General features: G+C 43.5%; 1 protein-coding gene across 3 annotated transcripts in view; it reads left to right on the forward strand.

Moving 5' to 3' along the window:
- Window positions 1-13009, forward strand: part of LOC118216202 (protein ELFN1-like) — a 102622-nt gene extending 89613 nt beyond the window's left edge. For all 3 annotated transcript variants that reach the window (XM_035397276.1, XM_035397278.1, XM_035397277.1), the window contains one exon: window positions 7883-13009. In XM_035397276.1, the coding sequence (XP_035253167.1) occupies window positions 8231-10624 (2394 nt within the window). In that variant the 5' untranslated portion in view covers window positions 7883-8230 and the 3' untranslated portion in view covers window positions 10625-13009. The remainder of the gene's footprint in view (window positions 1-7882) is intronic.
- Window positions 13010-14778: the final 1769 nt, after the last annotated feature.

Raw genomic sequence — 14778 nt, forward strand, 5'->3', positions numbered from 1 at the left:
ACCCCGGTCTTCACCCCGAAGGAACGCGCATTTCAAATGGGTCCCTGTCAATGTTTATTTACCCATTGAAGATCACGACAGGTTTAATAATGTTAGGGCAGGGTAGACACGGGAGGTTAATTGAGAAGGTCACAATTTCGGCCGAGCCTTTCTTTGGTTTTCCCCCACAAACCTCTGCTGTCCTTTCCTCAAAACGGGGACAAAGCAGGACCATGCACACTCAGTAAACAAATATTGTATGCACATACATGAATTATATCTTTGGAATGCAGAGCCTAATCCGGGATGCAGCTTCTGACAGCGCGCATTAAAGGAACATCGCGTCCAGAAAAGTGCAGCGGGTCAAGCGGATGACCTCGAAACCTTTAAGGAATGACAAAGCACGTATCCGGACGAGTGTTTTACACGCGCTGGCTATCGGGGGCAAGCGCCGCGATGGCGGCCGGTCCGCGCTCGCGTGCGCCTGCGACGAGTCACGCCTGAACGAAGCCGAACCGCTAAACCGCGGGAGCGGACGGCCCGCCGAATCCGAGCGGCACGTCCTGTATCATTAGCCCGTCGCTCTGACCCCCCCGGCCCCCCAACCCCCCCGCGCGCCCCCCTCGGCGCCCGACGCCTCGCGCCCGGAGCCGCGGCTGGCGGGAGGGACGCACTACACATCCCCGGATCAAGCGCCACAGAAGCCGTCCCACGCGATTAACCTGCCTGTCAATCTCGCCGCCCACGCTTGACCACTCCGGAGCTCTCCCGCGCTCCAATCACGATAAAATTGCCGGTTGTCACAAGGCCACCACGTGGGCCTTAAGTGGATTTGTAATGCAGGGGTTCTCGCAGACTTCCTCGCTCTTTTTTCCGGAGGGTGTCGAAACGAGGGGAATGTAATTAGGGAGATACGGGTTTTGGGAATAGCGAGGAGAGGAGACCTGCGCAAATGACCGAAGAAAAATCTTATGTGTATATGAGAGAGAACAGAGGCAGAGAAATATAATTGTTATGGACAAATATAAAACTTTGGCAATAGGTCCTTTAAAATAAGGCATGCCAATAAGGCGTTTAATTTAATTGAAAGAGAGAGAGAGAGGGATGAGAGAGAGAGGTGCCGGGTGGTATGCAGGCTTACATTTCCGTTCTTTATATCGCTGGGCCTTTGACGTTTTAATTCTGTTAAAATGTTCTTGATTACTCAGTGGTTAAATGTGGTCGATTGTTATTTTACAATGGGTTTTCCCTATCTGGAGATTCACAAAACATAATTATTACCTTTATGGTCTTTATGTTCCTCATTACACATTCTCCCATTAAACAATTTCAGTAACCTGTATTGAAACCTGTATTACTCTTTCTTCAACATTGATGTATGGCCAAGTTCAATCTTGTAGGAACTTTCAGTAACACATTTAAGTTTTATTTATATATTATATATATATATATATATATATATATATATATATATATATATAATTTCAGAGCCCAACAACTGAAGCTTTGCTAGGAAAGAATAAAAAGCAAGAAAACTTATTAACTGCTCAAAACTCATTCAAAGATAAGGACAAAACACACGGAACTAAGGCTTGCGGTGTCTTTTGTTTTGCTGGCACGGTGAAGTGTTTTGTCTGTTCTTATAAATATTCTCGGGACAGATTGTTTCATTGCTACAGCTCCAGAACCGCAGTGTTTGAGACAGATAGAGCCGTTCTTTTTACGGGTCTCTGGAGTAAACACAAAACAGGCTATGAGTTATGGTCTGTGGTGTGGATTTAATTGAACGGAAGTGAAAACAATGCATTTCAGCCTCCTGGGGATATACTCTTAGATCGTTTTGTCAGTGTTTTCCTCCAGCAATATCGGACAGCCTGTGGAATTCAATAAAAAGGAAAATAAATAACAAGGAGCCCGATCTGATTTGAAAGACAGTAGGCAAATTGCAAGTGTATTAAGAGATGGAGGTGCTAGCCTTTTGGTTTCAAAATCAGGGGCTCGGGGGCCAGCAATTATACAATGGGGAGACAGAACAACGGTCTCAAAACTTTTCAACCCTTCCATAGTTCTTGTTTTATTATGAAGTTTGTAATTTCTACAATGTTCTATGTTGTACGACCCACCCCCCCACCGACTGCTGGGAAGAGGTTGTCTCATTTTATTCAGCACTAGGTATTCTTGTATTTTTTTGAAAACTCTGTTGGCTTTACTTATGCTTGATATTACACATAACAGAAAATAAACATGGATATGATAGGCAGAGGTTTCAGTTTGCTTTCTTCAAAAAATCTTGCTCTAGTGCTCCGATATTCTTGTGTATATTCTGGTGCTTACGGATATCATAAATGACCTTACCCGGGATGTCAATTCTACTGTTGATGTTTGATCATTCCTAAATATTCTAAAAAGATCCTGTTATGTGTTTAGCTTTGCAAATGGTTTGGCTCTGCACTATTAATTGACTTAATTAACTGCCTTGCTGCCAAGGTACTTTGAGTATGCTGATGCAAGCAGGTTTTCAATGCGTAGCCCCCTGTGTTCAAGCATACTTATTTGGACTATGAGGACTGTGGTTGATTTGCTACAATAGATACCTTTTTGAGAACTCTTTTTAATGAAATTATTAATATTACCACAGAAATAAGCAAGAATATAAACAGTGAACGCCATGATGTTTGGGATAAAGACATCATTTTTTCTTGATTTGACTCTGTACTCCACAACTTTAGATCTGTAATAAAGAAACACAGTGCACATTAAGGTGTTAAGGAATTAAGGTGCACATTCTCAGCTTTTATTTAAGGGCATTTTTATACACTTTGGTTTCACCATGCAGAAATGACAGCACTTTTTATGCATAGTTCCGCCATTTCAGGGCACCATAATGCCATAATGCGCCCACACTGCACCCTCTCACGCTTTCAGTCAGAACCAGAAAATTTCCGTGTCTAAGCAGGCATGCCTCCAGTGGACTGAATCCACACAAATCAATGCACTTCATCAAAGGTTCTCCTCTGTAATTAAAAAGTAAAAAATATATAATTATATTGGTGCAGTTAGAAGCTTCTAGATTTTCAGTACACGGGGAGATATTAAGTCAAATATGCAATCGAGTATGCTTTTCATGCTGTTTGCATTAAATTAATTCTCTACGGACTGCCATTAAAGGTCATCTGGAAATTGATTTTCGAGACTGCAGAGTTACTGGATAAGAGTTCATTTAATAACGCTTATTGTTTTGACAATTCCCAAAATATAAGAAATGAAAAACATTAATGAACATACGCGTTACCTTTGCCTTATAATTTTCGAACGATGTGAACTAGACTCCAAATCTCGCAGAAATCTACTGAAGAGTAATATAAAGAGGTTTTAGTGAAGCGAGTGACTTCACTTTGATGTTGTTTTTTTAACCGTTTGTGGAGGTTTCAGCCTGTGCCCCTGAGTGCTGGCGGCTTCGTGTGAAATCTAAATCTGTCCCTCGCCGCCGGCTGCGTGCGTCTGCGCTTGGAGTGGAACGCGGCCGAGGCGACAGACGCCGGAGTACGACCGCGACACCACCCCCACCCCTCCGTCGCTCCGGTTCACCAGGGTGCCGCTCCAGACTGGGAAGACGTCACAACGTTCTGCCTGTTTCAGAACTCTCGTGACCGCCCGCGGCTCCCGACCGTCGTGACCGCGCGCTCCGCACCGCGGTCTTGAGCGCGTGTCTCACCGGTCTTGATTACGCCGGTGGATTTGCCGCGGAACCCCAGGTGCGCGTGACAACCAGGAGCGAGCGTGTCCCTGAGACGTGTCGCGCGTTGCCCTGCGAACCGCTTGCGGCGAAGTTCAGCGTTCGAGGCCTGAGCGAGTTCCTGCTACGTTCCTCGGGCGCGGCGTCGCGTCGGAACGCAAACGTGATGCCGCTCCGCGCCGTGAATTCATGATTTGTACGTACTGTATGAGCAAAGGGGCGTGCCCAAAATAGACGGGGAAACCGTCGCAGCGCGCTTCGTCGGTCCCGGACCCTTTAAACATCGAGAGCATTACGAGCGTCGTGATGTCTCGTACGTAAGCGTCGCGGGTAATCATAATTATATTTCATAGCCGTAAGATTATCTGCATGTCACTGGGGCACTGAGCGATGGAGTGATTTATGATCTCGTAACAGTGTCAAACCAGCAGGCCCTTTATTAAGCTTGACAGTGCTCGCAATCGCATGCATAAGGCATCTGAGCTGAGAGTGGATTTAAATGCTGCGCTACCTGATTGGTGTTTTGAAATGGGCCAATCAGGACTATGGATGACCTCTTACTTCCTGCAGAGACGTCCTATGCATAGCCAGTGTGACATAACATCTGACATTATAATTTCTGGGCGGGGGGGGGGGGGTCGGGGTTGGGTTCAGCTGAATGTCAAACGTTGCATGACTTGCATTTAAAACTACACTGCCGTTGAGCCTGAAAACCTTTCTTTGAACAGTCTGGGCAATAGCACACAGGAAGTTATTTATTTATTTATTTATTTATTTATTTTCATATGTGTACCGTGAATACAGCTATGTTCTCCAAAGACATGAAAGATGTATGTCGGTACGTTATTATCCCGCACCGCTAAAAAATTGTCAGAGCAATTTCCCTCAGACAGAGTAAAATTGATCTATTCTGGACTCGAATTAACTCCGTGAGGGTTTGATTAATACTGGAGGAGTCATTTTGTGACACATCCCATTCTCGCAGCGTGAGCCGCTGCCATTCTTTCCGACTGCTCGGCTTCTTCATAGTGGAAGCGTGTAACTGGAACGCAGCTTTCACCGGGAATACTTTGTCCCCTGATGCAAGGGTTCATTTGTTACAACGCTATCACACTCCTGTCACACCGCTGCCGTAGATACGTGATGCGACGTACTGTGGAAGAAGAAACGGCATTCCCCTCAGGCTTGTTTGAAGTTGGATGCATTTATTTAATTATTTTTCCTTAAGCAAAATCATCTTGAAAACAAAAACAAAGATGGGGCATTTTGCGCAGTGCAGATTGCATTGTTGCTTTAGCTTAGCAATGCTTGTGTTCAGTCTTATATGGGGAACAAATAAAAAAAAAAAAAGCGAAATTTGAATATCAACATGCTGCACAGTATTAGCCCTGGAGGGTATTTTATTCAGTTCACCCATTCATTTTTTTACATTTTATTATGTAAATGAAAATAGCATTAACATTATTGGACATCGTGGGTTAAGTGTCTGTATAATAATAATATCACCATCTAATGTAGGCACTGAATTACAACACATTGCGTATTTCCAGTAGTCTCTACTTTCCAGTTCCTTTCATGGTCATTTAATGTAACCTGAACAGGAAAAAGCAACGCCCAAAGAGAGAATACAGGTATTGTCAGTGTGAGGTTTGTCTTCAGGAAAGTAAGAAATGAAGAAATCAAACAGAGGTTAAACTTTACTGTGGGTGAGCAAAAGGGTTTACTGAGTTCATTAGCCCAGACTGGTAGTATTTCCAGAAAGTCAAGATTATGAGTTTTTCTAATTTTGGCTTGGCAACAGCATGCTGACATTTGCATCTACTTCACAAGCCAATATATTTATGCGCTGCAAAGACAGCACCAGGGAACTTTGAGGCGAAAGCACTGCTCAGTGTTCCATATTTTTTATTACATTAAACCAGAGGTCTGCATCCTGACCCGAAGCCGGGAGTGACCCAAGGTATGCTGTGATCAGGCCGGATTTCAGGCCTATTTTTAGCTCTACGATGTAGGGTCAGACCAGGTACGGGCCCGCTGCCAACCCAGAAGTTTACAAACAGAAAGAGTAGCGACACTTCTGCCAGCTGTTAACAACGATTGACAACAGTGGTGCAAAGCTTCCAGTTTTTGTAGTGCATCTTTATGCTCAACTAGCCAATAAAAATAGCCATACTTGACAGCACGGGAGTGATAAATTGATTAAGGTAATGTCTGACAGAAGGAAATAATGGCACTAAAGCTAGCTGGTTAGCCTGTTCTTGTCAATAGGAATGGCAACAACCCGACGTGTTTACATCACTTTTAACTGTTCTGATCATTATTCCTCTGTTTTCCAAACATACTTTTTGCAAACACGTACTGAAAGAAAGAGGATGTCAAACCTGTGCTGTTTGTTGCGGAGGTGTAAGTGACAATCGTAATGTCACATTTAACTGAAGGAAAAATGTGTTTAAAAATAAGCATGAAAGCTCAAATACAGGTGTTTTAATTTTCTAGGCGAGCAAAACAGTACACTACAAAGAAGCTTTGTGCTGTTGTTGTCAATTGTTGTTAACTGTTGCTGGTTCAACAGCAGCTTTCCTGTGGGAAACACTACATTATTTTAAATTTTGCTATATGGTGTTGTTAGCTTGTTATTTCAGTCATTGTGTACGGGCATAAACGTTTGGCTAGAACTTGTCAGGCTAGTTCGTGTTGAGCGGTATAACCTTCAGACCTCTTTTCTAACCCAATTCAGACCTCTACATTAAACTGTGAATAATATATTACAATATGTACTGTAAGTATATATTATGTTAATGTGAAATAAGACAGTATAATAATATCTTATTATGTTATTGTGTACAAGACAATTATTGTGCTACACAACCTGTACGAACATCTAAACTAGATGATGCCGGGTTGTTAGTCCAGATGTACAGTATTTGTCCAACACTGCGCTGTCACACCAAGTCTCATTGTTTGAATTAAACAATGAATCTTATTTATCCATCCATCCATTAGCAATACCCACTTATCCAGTGATGGAGCCTATCCCAGAATGCATTGGGCAAGAGGCAGGAAGAATCTCACTTATAGATAACATAATATTATTGTGAATTTATCACTAAACCATAGCAATGTCTGATCTAATGTAATTTGTAATGTAAACACATGCACACACACACACACACGTACGCACACAGGCACACACACACACACACACACACACACACAGAGAGATAGAGAAAAAGGGAGGGAGATTTCTCATTATGTAATCCTCAAATGAATTTCTGCTTATCTTTAATGTTGTTCCAGCTCAAGCAGTTTGGTTCAGCACATGAATGCTGGTCCCATCAGCTGTGCTTGTCTCCAAGCTAATGGTGTGAAAGTAAGGACATTCTGTTTTCCCTGACTGTCATGCACTAATTGGTGAATGTCGTCTTTTAATAGCAGTATGCTACAGGGAGAGCAGTGATGTCTCTTAAATAGTCAGTGATCCAACTGGGTTTCCATGTAAAAGAGAAACCAAGAGACTGCTCATTTGAGGGTCATGTCACATTCAAAAAATAACACATTTAAATTGTAGTTTAGTTTTCATTTTGAGGCAATAAACACAATTTATTGAGGGTCATGTTTCATGTCACATGAAAAAAATAACACATTTAAATTGTAGTTTAGTTTTCATTTTGAGGCAATAAACACAATGGTTCAGTAGGAATGTTTTAAGCATCTGAAGGTCTGTGGTGTGGATTTAATTGAACGGAAGTGAAAACAATGCATTTCAGCCTCCTGGGGATATACTCTTAGATCGTTTGGTCAGTGTTGTCCTCCAGCAATATCGGACAGCCTGTGGAATTCAATAAAAAGGAAAATAAATAACAAGGAGCCCAATCTGATTTTGTGCGCATCTACATTGTGTGCATTTTTTGTCAAACATGCATTCATTCATACAGAAACTACAGAGATCAAACACTTTAATGTTAAACATAGCTTTGAAGAAAGCGCCATAAGGTTGTATTTTCCCCTTTCAGGGCTAATCTTGAAGATAAATATGCTTGGGAGCCTTTTCTGCACCTTTTCTCGCCATGTCGGTATTGTTTCATTTTGTTTATTTTTTCCCTTTTGTCATTTTTTTATTTTCTTGTCACCCACTCAACTTCCCCTTTCTCTGTGTCCTTTCTCTAGGTTCCACCTCAGGGTCCATAAATGAGAGACAGGTGGAGGGAGAGAAAAGGGGACGCGAGTACGAGGCTCAGAGGAGATGCGTGCCACAGGAGAAATAAGCACAAACCAGCCTGAGGTCACCAAGACGCAGGCCTTTAGAGATTAACCCTCCACAGGAAGAGACCAGAGAAATCGTCTTACGGACAGAACAGGAGTGTGCAACTCTTGTCCAGCTCATCAAGCAACAGATTTCTGGACTTATTTCCCCCCCCCCCATCTTAGAGCCAAAACCATTTTAACTACCTGTGAGTTAATTCCGCCCTGTTAAAACCGGAGTTGCGGTCTCTTTGGGTCGCCGTCGGTGTTGCTATGACCTCCCGAGAGGCTCCAAGGGCTGCCTGTGTAGGCATGGCGCTGAGTGCCTTCTTCTGGTGGTTTACTATTCTGTCTTTGACCCACACTGGCGGGGTCAGGGGGGACTGCTGGCTCATTGAGGGAGAGAAGGGCTTTGTATGGCTGGCCATCTGCAGCCAGAACCAACCGCCTTACGAAGCCATCCCGCAGCATATCAACAGCACCATTGTGGACCTGCGCCTGAACGAGAACAAGATCAAAAGCATCCACTACTCAGCCTTGAGCCGCTTTGCTAACCTAACATACCTGAACCTGACCAAGAACGAGATCAACTACATCGAGGATGGGGCCTTTTCTGCTCAGTTCAACCTGCAAGTGCTTCAGCTGGGCTTCAACAGACTACGGAACCTGACTGAGGGAATCCTCCGGGGTTTGGGCAAGCTGCAGTACCTCTACCTCCAGGCTAACCTGATTGAGACTGTGACACCCAATGCCTTCTGGGAATGCCCCAACATCGAAAACATAGACCTGTCAATGAACCGCATCCAGCAGCTGGACGGGTCGACGTTCACCAGTTTGACGAAGCTGACGACTTGCGAACTGTACACCAACCCATTCAATTGTTCCTGCGAGCTCCTGGGCTTCGTCAAGTGGCTCTCCGCTTTCCCCAACAGAACAAACGAACGCATGGTCTGCGATTCGCCGCCCGGTTTCTCAGGCTACAGCCTCCTCAGCCAGAACCCAAACAACCCCACTTACCGCAATGCCCTGCACATGCTGTCCACTGTTTGCACCGATGACTACGTGACTCCTTACATACCGGTGCCTCCTGACACCACTACTTTTCCACCAGACTCTACCCCTTGTGGGTTGGAGGACTGCCCCTCAGGAACTGAGCCGGACGAGGGCATAGGCATCAGTCCGACCTACATCGATCCTGACATGAAACCTATTATGAAGTTAAAGCAAGTTTCACACAAGAGTGCCACCATCCTGGTCCAGATCCCAAACCCATACAGGAAAATGTACATCCTGGCCCTTTACAAGAACAGCTTCTTCACCGACATCCAAAATCTGAAGCTTAATAAAGAGGAGATTGAGCTGAAAAACCTGAAACCCCACACAGACTACACATACTGCGTGGTCTCCATACGGAATTCTTTGCGGTTCAACCACACATGTTTGACTATCTCCACGGGACCCAAAAATGAGAAGGAGAACCACTCGGTCAACAGCTCCACTGCCACCCACTACATCATGACCATCCTCGGTTGTCTCTTCAGCATGGTGATATTCTTGGGGGTGATCTACTACTGTTTGCGTAAAAAGAGACAAAAAGATGAAAAGCACAAAAAATCTGACAGCCTCAAGAAAAATATCATCGAGCTCAAGTATGGTGCAGAACTTGAAGGGGGAACGATGCCACGGATGTCACAGAAGCAGATGATGTCTGGAGACAGCATGTCCAGGATGCCGTACCTTCCCCCGGGTGAAATCGAACAGTACAAACTTCAGGACATAAGCGAAACGCCAAAAATGGCCAAGGGGAGTTACATTGAGGTACGCACCGGCGAGCAACCGGATCGCCGGGACTGCGACCTCACCATCTCTGGGAACAACCAAGGCTCGGTGGCTGAAATCTCCACCATCGCCAAAGAGGTGGACAAAGTCAATCAGATTATCAACAACTGCATAGACGCCTTGAAATCAGAATCCACGTCATTTCAAGGGGTGAAATCCGGAGCCGTGTCCACCGCTGAGCCTCAGCTGGTGCTGATCTCCGAGCAGCCTCCCAGCAAGCAGAACTTCCTGTCCCCCTCTTACAAGGATAGCTACCACCACTCTTTACAGAGGCACCACAGCACAGAGGCCTCCCCTAAGCGCCCCAGCACCTCCTGCGGCCCCATGCGGAGCCCCAGGCCCTACCGCTCGGACATGGCCTACAAGTCAGAGGCCAAGTACATCGAGAAGACTTCCCCGACGGGCGAGACCATCCTGACGGTCACGCCGGCGGTGGCCATCCTGAGGGCGGAGGCGGAGAAGATCAGGCAGTACAGCGACCACCGGCACGCCTACCCGGATTCACTCCAGGTGGAGCAGCTGGAGGGGCCCGGGAACCGCAAGGCCTCCATTTTGGAGCCCCTCACCCGCCCCCGCCCCAGGGACATGACCTACTCCCAGCTCTCTCCCGAGTACCACGACCTCAGCTACGCCTCCAGCCCGGAGTTCTACTGCAAGCCGTCCCATTCCTTTTGGGAGCGCTTCAAGATCCACCGCAAACGGCACAAAGAGGGGGAGTACATGGCGGCAGGGCATGCGCTGCGCAAAAAAGTTCAGTTTGCCAAGGATGAGGACTTGCACGACATTTTAGATTATTGGAAAGGTGTATCGGCTCAACACAAATCTTGATTCCTCTCAGACTTCTATTTTGGGCCAAAATAACTACACTAAAAAAACTGAAAGCATTTCAATTCCATATAGAGAGGGAAATTAAGCTTAAATAATTAATACTGAGGCTCCTCTGCAGGTGTTTTACTTAAATTTGTGGACTGACTGAAAATGGAACAGTGGAAATGCCGGTCTAACGTTTGTAATGAAATTAACAGGAAAATACCTTATCTTTTACCGCGAAAAAGAAAACAAAAAAAATGCATTTGGAATATAATTATTTGGGTATCGCATGGCCGTGTCCTGTGACCGTGGATTAACTGTTGTGTACTTTAAGAGAATCCAAACCAACAAAAGCAAACGTGTCTGCTGAACACTTCGTATACAAGACTATGTTTCTTTTCCTCTAAGAACTGCATCCATGCTGTCTGCACACACACTTCTCACTGTGCATTGTGGAGGGAGAAAGAGAGGACGAGATTGATTTGTTCTACACTCTGAAAGAACTATGAACAGAAATAAATTTATATATTTACAACTTTTTTGCTGTAAAATATGCCTGTTTGAATCAGGTTTTAACCGTGGATTTCAGAGACAGCATCTTTATTACTATTCTGTTGGTCTCAGATGAATGTCTTCTGTCCTGATGGATAAAAATTGCACTGTTCAATGAAATGGTACATTATTCTACATGCCCCATTGTTTTCTCCCTCCCCTACTCTTGCTATCCCATACTTACTTGCAGGTATCACAGAGCAAACTGCACAATATCTGAGGAAAGGTCTGCGCAATATCGGTAATGTAAAATATTAGATAATTCCAGTTAAATACCAACACCCACAGTGGAGAGACCGGGAAGTGTAGCAAAAGTTCCAGAGGCAAGCCTCCTGCTCCTGTTTATGACGAGGCTGGTTTATCGGCAGCTCCAAGCTTCTGTCCCAACTGGTAAAAAGTTGACAAGACTCGCAAACAACAGCGAGGTTTTCCATGGGAGCGTCTCGAATCATTTGAAGACACAAGCCAGTTTGGAGATAAATGGTTTTATTTGTCTACATTTCTTTTCCAACTGAAAAATAGAAACTGTTGTTGCCACTTTTTTTTCCCTCCCCTCTGAGTTGCCTCAGTTCACCACAGATGCCTTGAGGTATAGAGACTCACCAGACCCGTCATCAGTTTGGAGGAGAAGGTTCGGTGCTGGAGCTTTTCACTGCTGTTCACTGGCGGTCTCTCGACAACAGATGCGTTTCGTACCTATTACACAGCATACCAATCTACAGATAGCGAATGGGCTTCTCCCTCTGTAGCCCAGATGCGCCATTTTCTTATGTAATTACGTTCAACCAAAGTGCTGCAGCAGAGAGGTCTCACATGCCCTGCAGACATTACAGAGCCCAGACTGAACCTATAGATCTAAGGATGAATGTATTCACATCATAAAAGTATGTGGCAGCTTTTTTTTTCTCTTTACAGTTGCTGCAGTCTTTGTTACTCACAAACCTTAACCCCCCTCTCCATATCCCCCCATCTGTTTTGTGGAACCCAGTGCATCTAATTGGTTTTCCTTTTTTTCTTGTCAAGTGTTTGTTTAAAAAGAAAAAAAAAACTACAAACATGAAAAAGTAATGGGTGTTAGCAATTGATAGTCTGTTACTGTAGGATGTTTTTTTTATGCTGGGCTTAACATTTTGAAACATTTAGTGACACAGGGCAAAAGAGTGACTAAACCAACCAGCTGAAGAGTGACTGAGTTTCTGCGCTAATGTTGCTAAGTATTAATTTCATTAGCAAAGTCTTGTTTTTATATTCCAGAGCCGAACTGTTGCCACTGAATTCTGTATTATTCTTCTTTTTTTTTTTTCTTCGACTGGGTGATAGAAGTAATCGGGTTGTTCTTTTTCTTACTCCCACCGCCTTAAAATCCAGGGTTTATCATCTTTTTTATTTCTTACATCTTTTCTCTCTGTTTTTCTTTTCAGTATTTAGATGTTTTTTTTTACATCCAAACTCATTTGCTATTATTATTTTTCTAAATGTGACTCTATAGGCTACACAAGCTCTGTGTTTTAAGGACAAATTAGTAGGCAACCTGTGTGTTTTTTTTTTTGTTTGTTTTTGTTTTTTACCGCGTACTGTAGCACTCCAGTGTGTGACAGTGAAGCCAGACAGAACAGGGAGACCTTCAGACGAAACGGTTGACTCGGAAGTAGCACCCACTTAGAATGGGCTACGCTACGAAAGGCTGACTCAACTGAACTTCAGACAGGATCAAAAACAGCCCCGGCTGAGAGACATATTAGAAGCGAACAAGAGCACAATAAAGTGATTTTTTTTTCTTTCTTTCCTACTGCTATGTTATATCTGCTTCAGACAAAATACTGTGAAATAAAGGGAAGGGTTGGATCAATACTAATACTCTTTTATTTATTTGCTTTTCACATGATTTCAGATGAGATTGCTAAGACCATTATTTCATTAACTTAAATGTTCTGAGATAATACACGGTGCATGGCCTATTCAAGGGAACAACGGCACTATCACCCCTGAGATTTAAGCCCGCTATATACTTTTGCTTATACGGCTCATTTCATAATCTCTTTCATACAGTACATTTGCGGTTTATGCCACACGACCTCATGAATGGTTTTATTTTCCGTAACAAATTAGAGCCATTTACCTACTCACGCTCCCACTGAACTACAACGGAAGCACTTTATCCTACAATGCATCAACACACATGAAAACCACAACAGTATGTTATTTGGTAATTTACACACAATTCTTGTCATTTACTTTCATCTGTTTTATTGATTCTATTGGACTGTTTACCTGCCTGTGATGCAGGAGCAACTAAACCCTTTGCCTTCTATTTTTTTTTTTCAATGTGGTCCTCATTCCCAATAAGGTGTTGCCCATGTGGGTAAAAACACACTTTGAGCAATAGCTGTCAAAAAGATCTTCAAACTAGGTATTCCCAAAACAGTTTACGAACGTGCGAAAACACACCTAGAAAACATTCCAGAAGTTTTCATCCCCATCATAAATGGAAGATTTAAAGAAAGCGGTAAGTAATCAACAACGCGACATGCACAAACAAGGTATGTATGAGGTCAATAATGATGCAATGCAGATTCATATTCAGGGCATGGAGTTCCCCGTCGCAAATGAAGAATTGATGAAATTATTATTGAGAGGTTATCATACTTTAGAATAATTACTTGAGGCAAGGGATTGAACTAGAACACGGGCCTGTACAGAAACGTCTCCCAGGGGACATACAGTAGATTAAATGTCACATTTCAGGAAAGCATCACAGCATAGATGTGTGCCATTATAATTATTTGCCATGCATAATGAAACTACAAACTGCCCAGAGCTCACATACGATAACTGAACATACGCAGTCAGGATGACTATCCAAAAAATAATAATAAAATAAAATAACCGCTATATAAATCAAGTTGATACATTTAACTTCAATATATTGTGTCAGTATAAATGCCCCAAGAATATTTTCATTGATTTCCTTTTCTGGAATTGTGCTCGTCGTTGAGAGCCAAGTGTCTTACAAACTTACACTTGTTCTGATTGAATGTGTACATTATAGAAAAAAGCTTGTGGTTCGCAAATTAATTTCTGAAGATCATGGTTTCTTAGTTTGTACATTGAGAATGAAGGTTTTATGCAGCTTTGTATCTCCACGGTCAACAGAAACCAGTGGATTACTTGCTTAGAAAAACTTTAAAAATTGGGTTTTTTTTAACCTTTTTGTATGTGTTTGCGTGTGCATGTGTGGTTGGGTGGGGGGAGGTCAGGGCTCCAGGCCCGAGGGAGATCAGGATATGGGGTGTAACTATTTTTTATATAAAAATATGTTGGGGGGTGGGGGCAATATATTTTGTCCCGGACATAAGAATTAATAGCGGATTGTGAATGCAAACATTTGTATAGGAATGAGATATTCTTTCCCCCTGCAACAAGGTCATTGGAGGCTGACAAGAACATTGTGGAAACTAACAGTAAATAATGGTTTAAATGTACAAATCAAACTTGCAGACAGTGGGACACCGTGACCGTGACCGTGACCGTGCACTGACCGTATGTTTAGAGCGGAGTGTGATTCACCTTGAGGAAACAGAGGCCTCACGGAACGGCAGAATCTTGCCTAGAAACCGAGC

Source organism: Anguilla anguilla, chromosome 17 (genome assembly GCF_013347855.1).
Source record: "Anguilla anguilla isolate fAngAng1 chromosome 17, fAngAng1.pri, whole genome shotgun sequence".
NCBI classification, from domain to species: domain Eukaryota; kingdom Metazoa; phylum Chordata; class Actinopteri; order Anguilliformes; family Anguillidae; genus Anguilla; species Anguilla anguilla.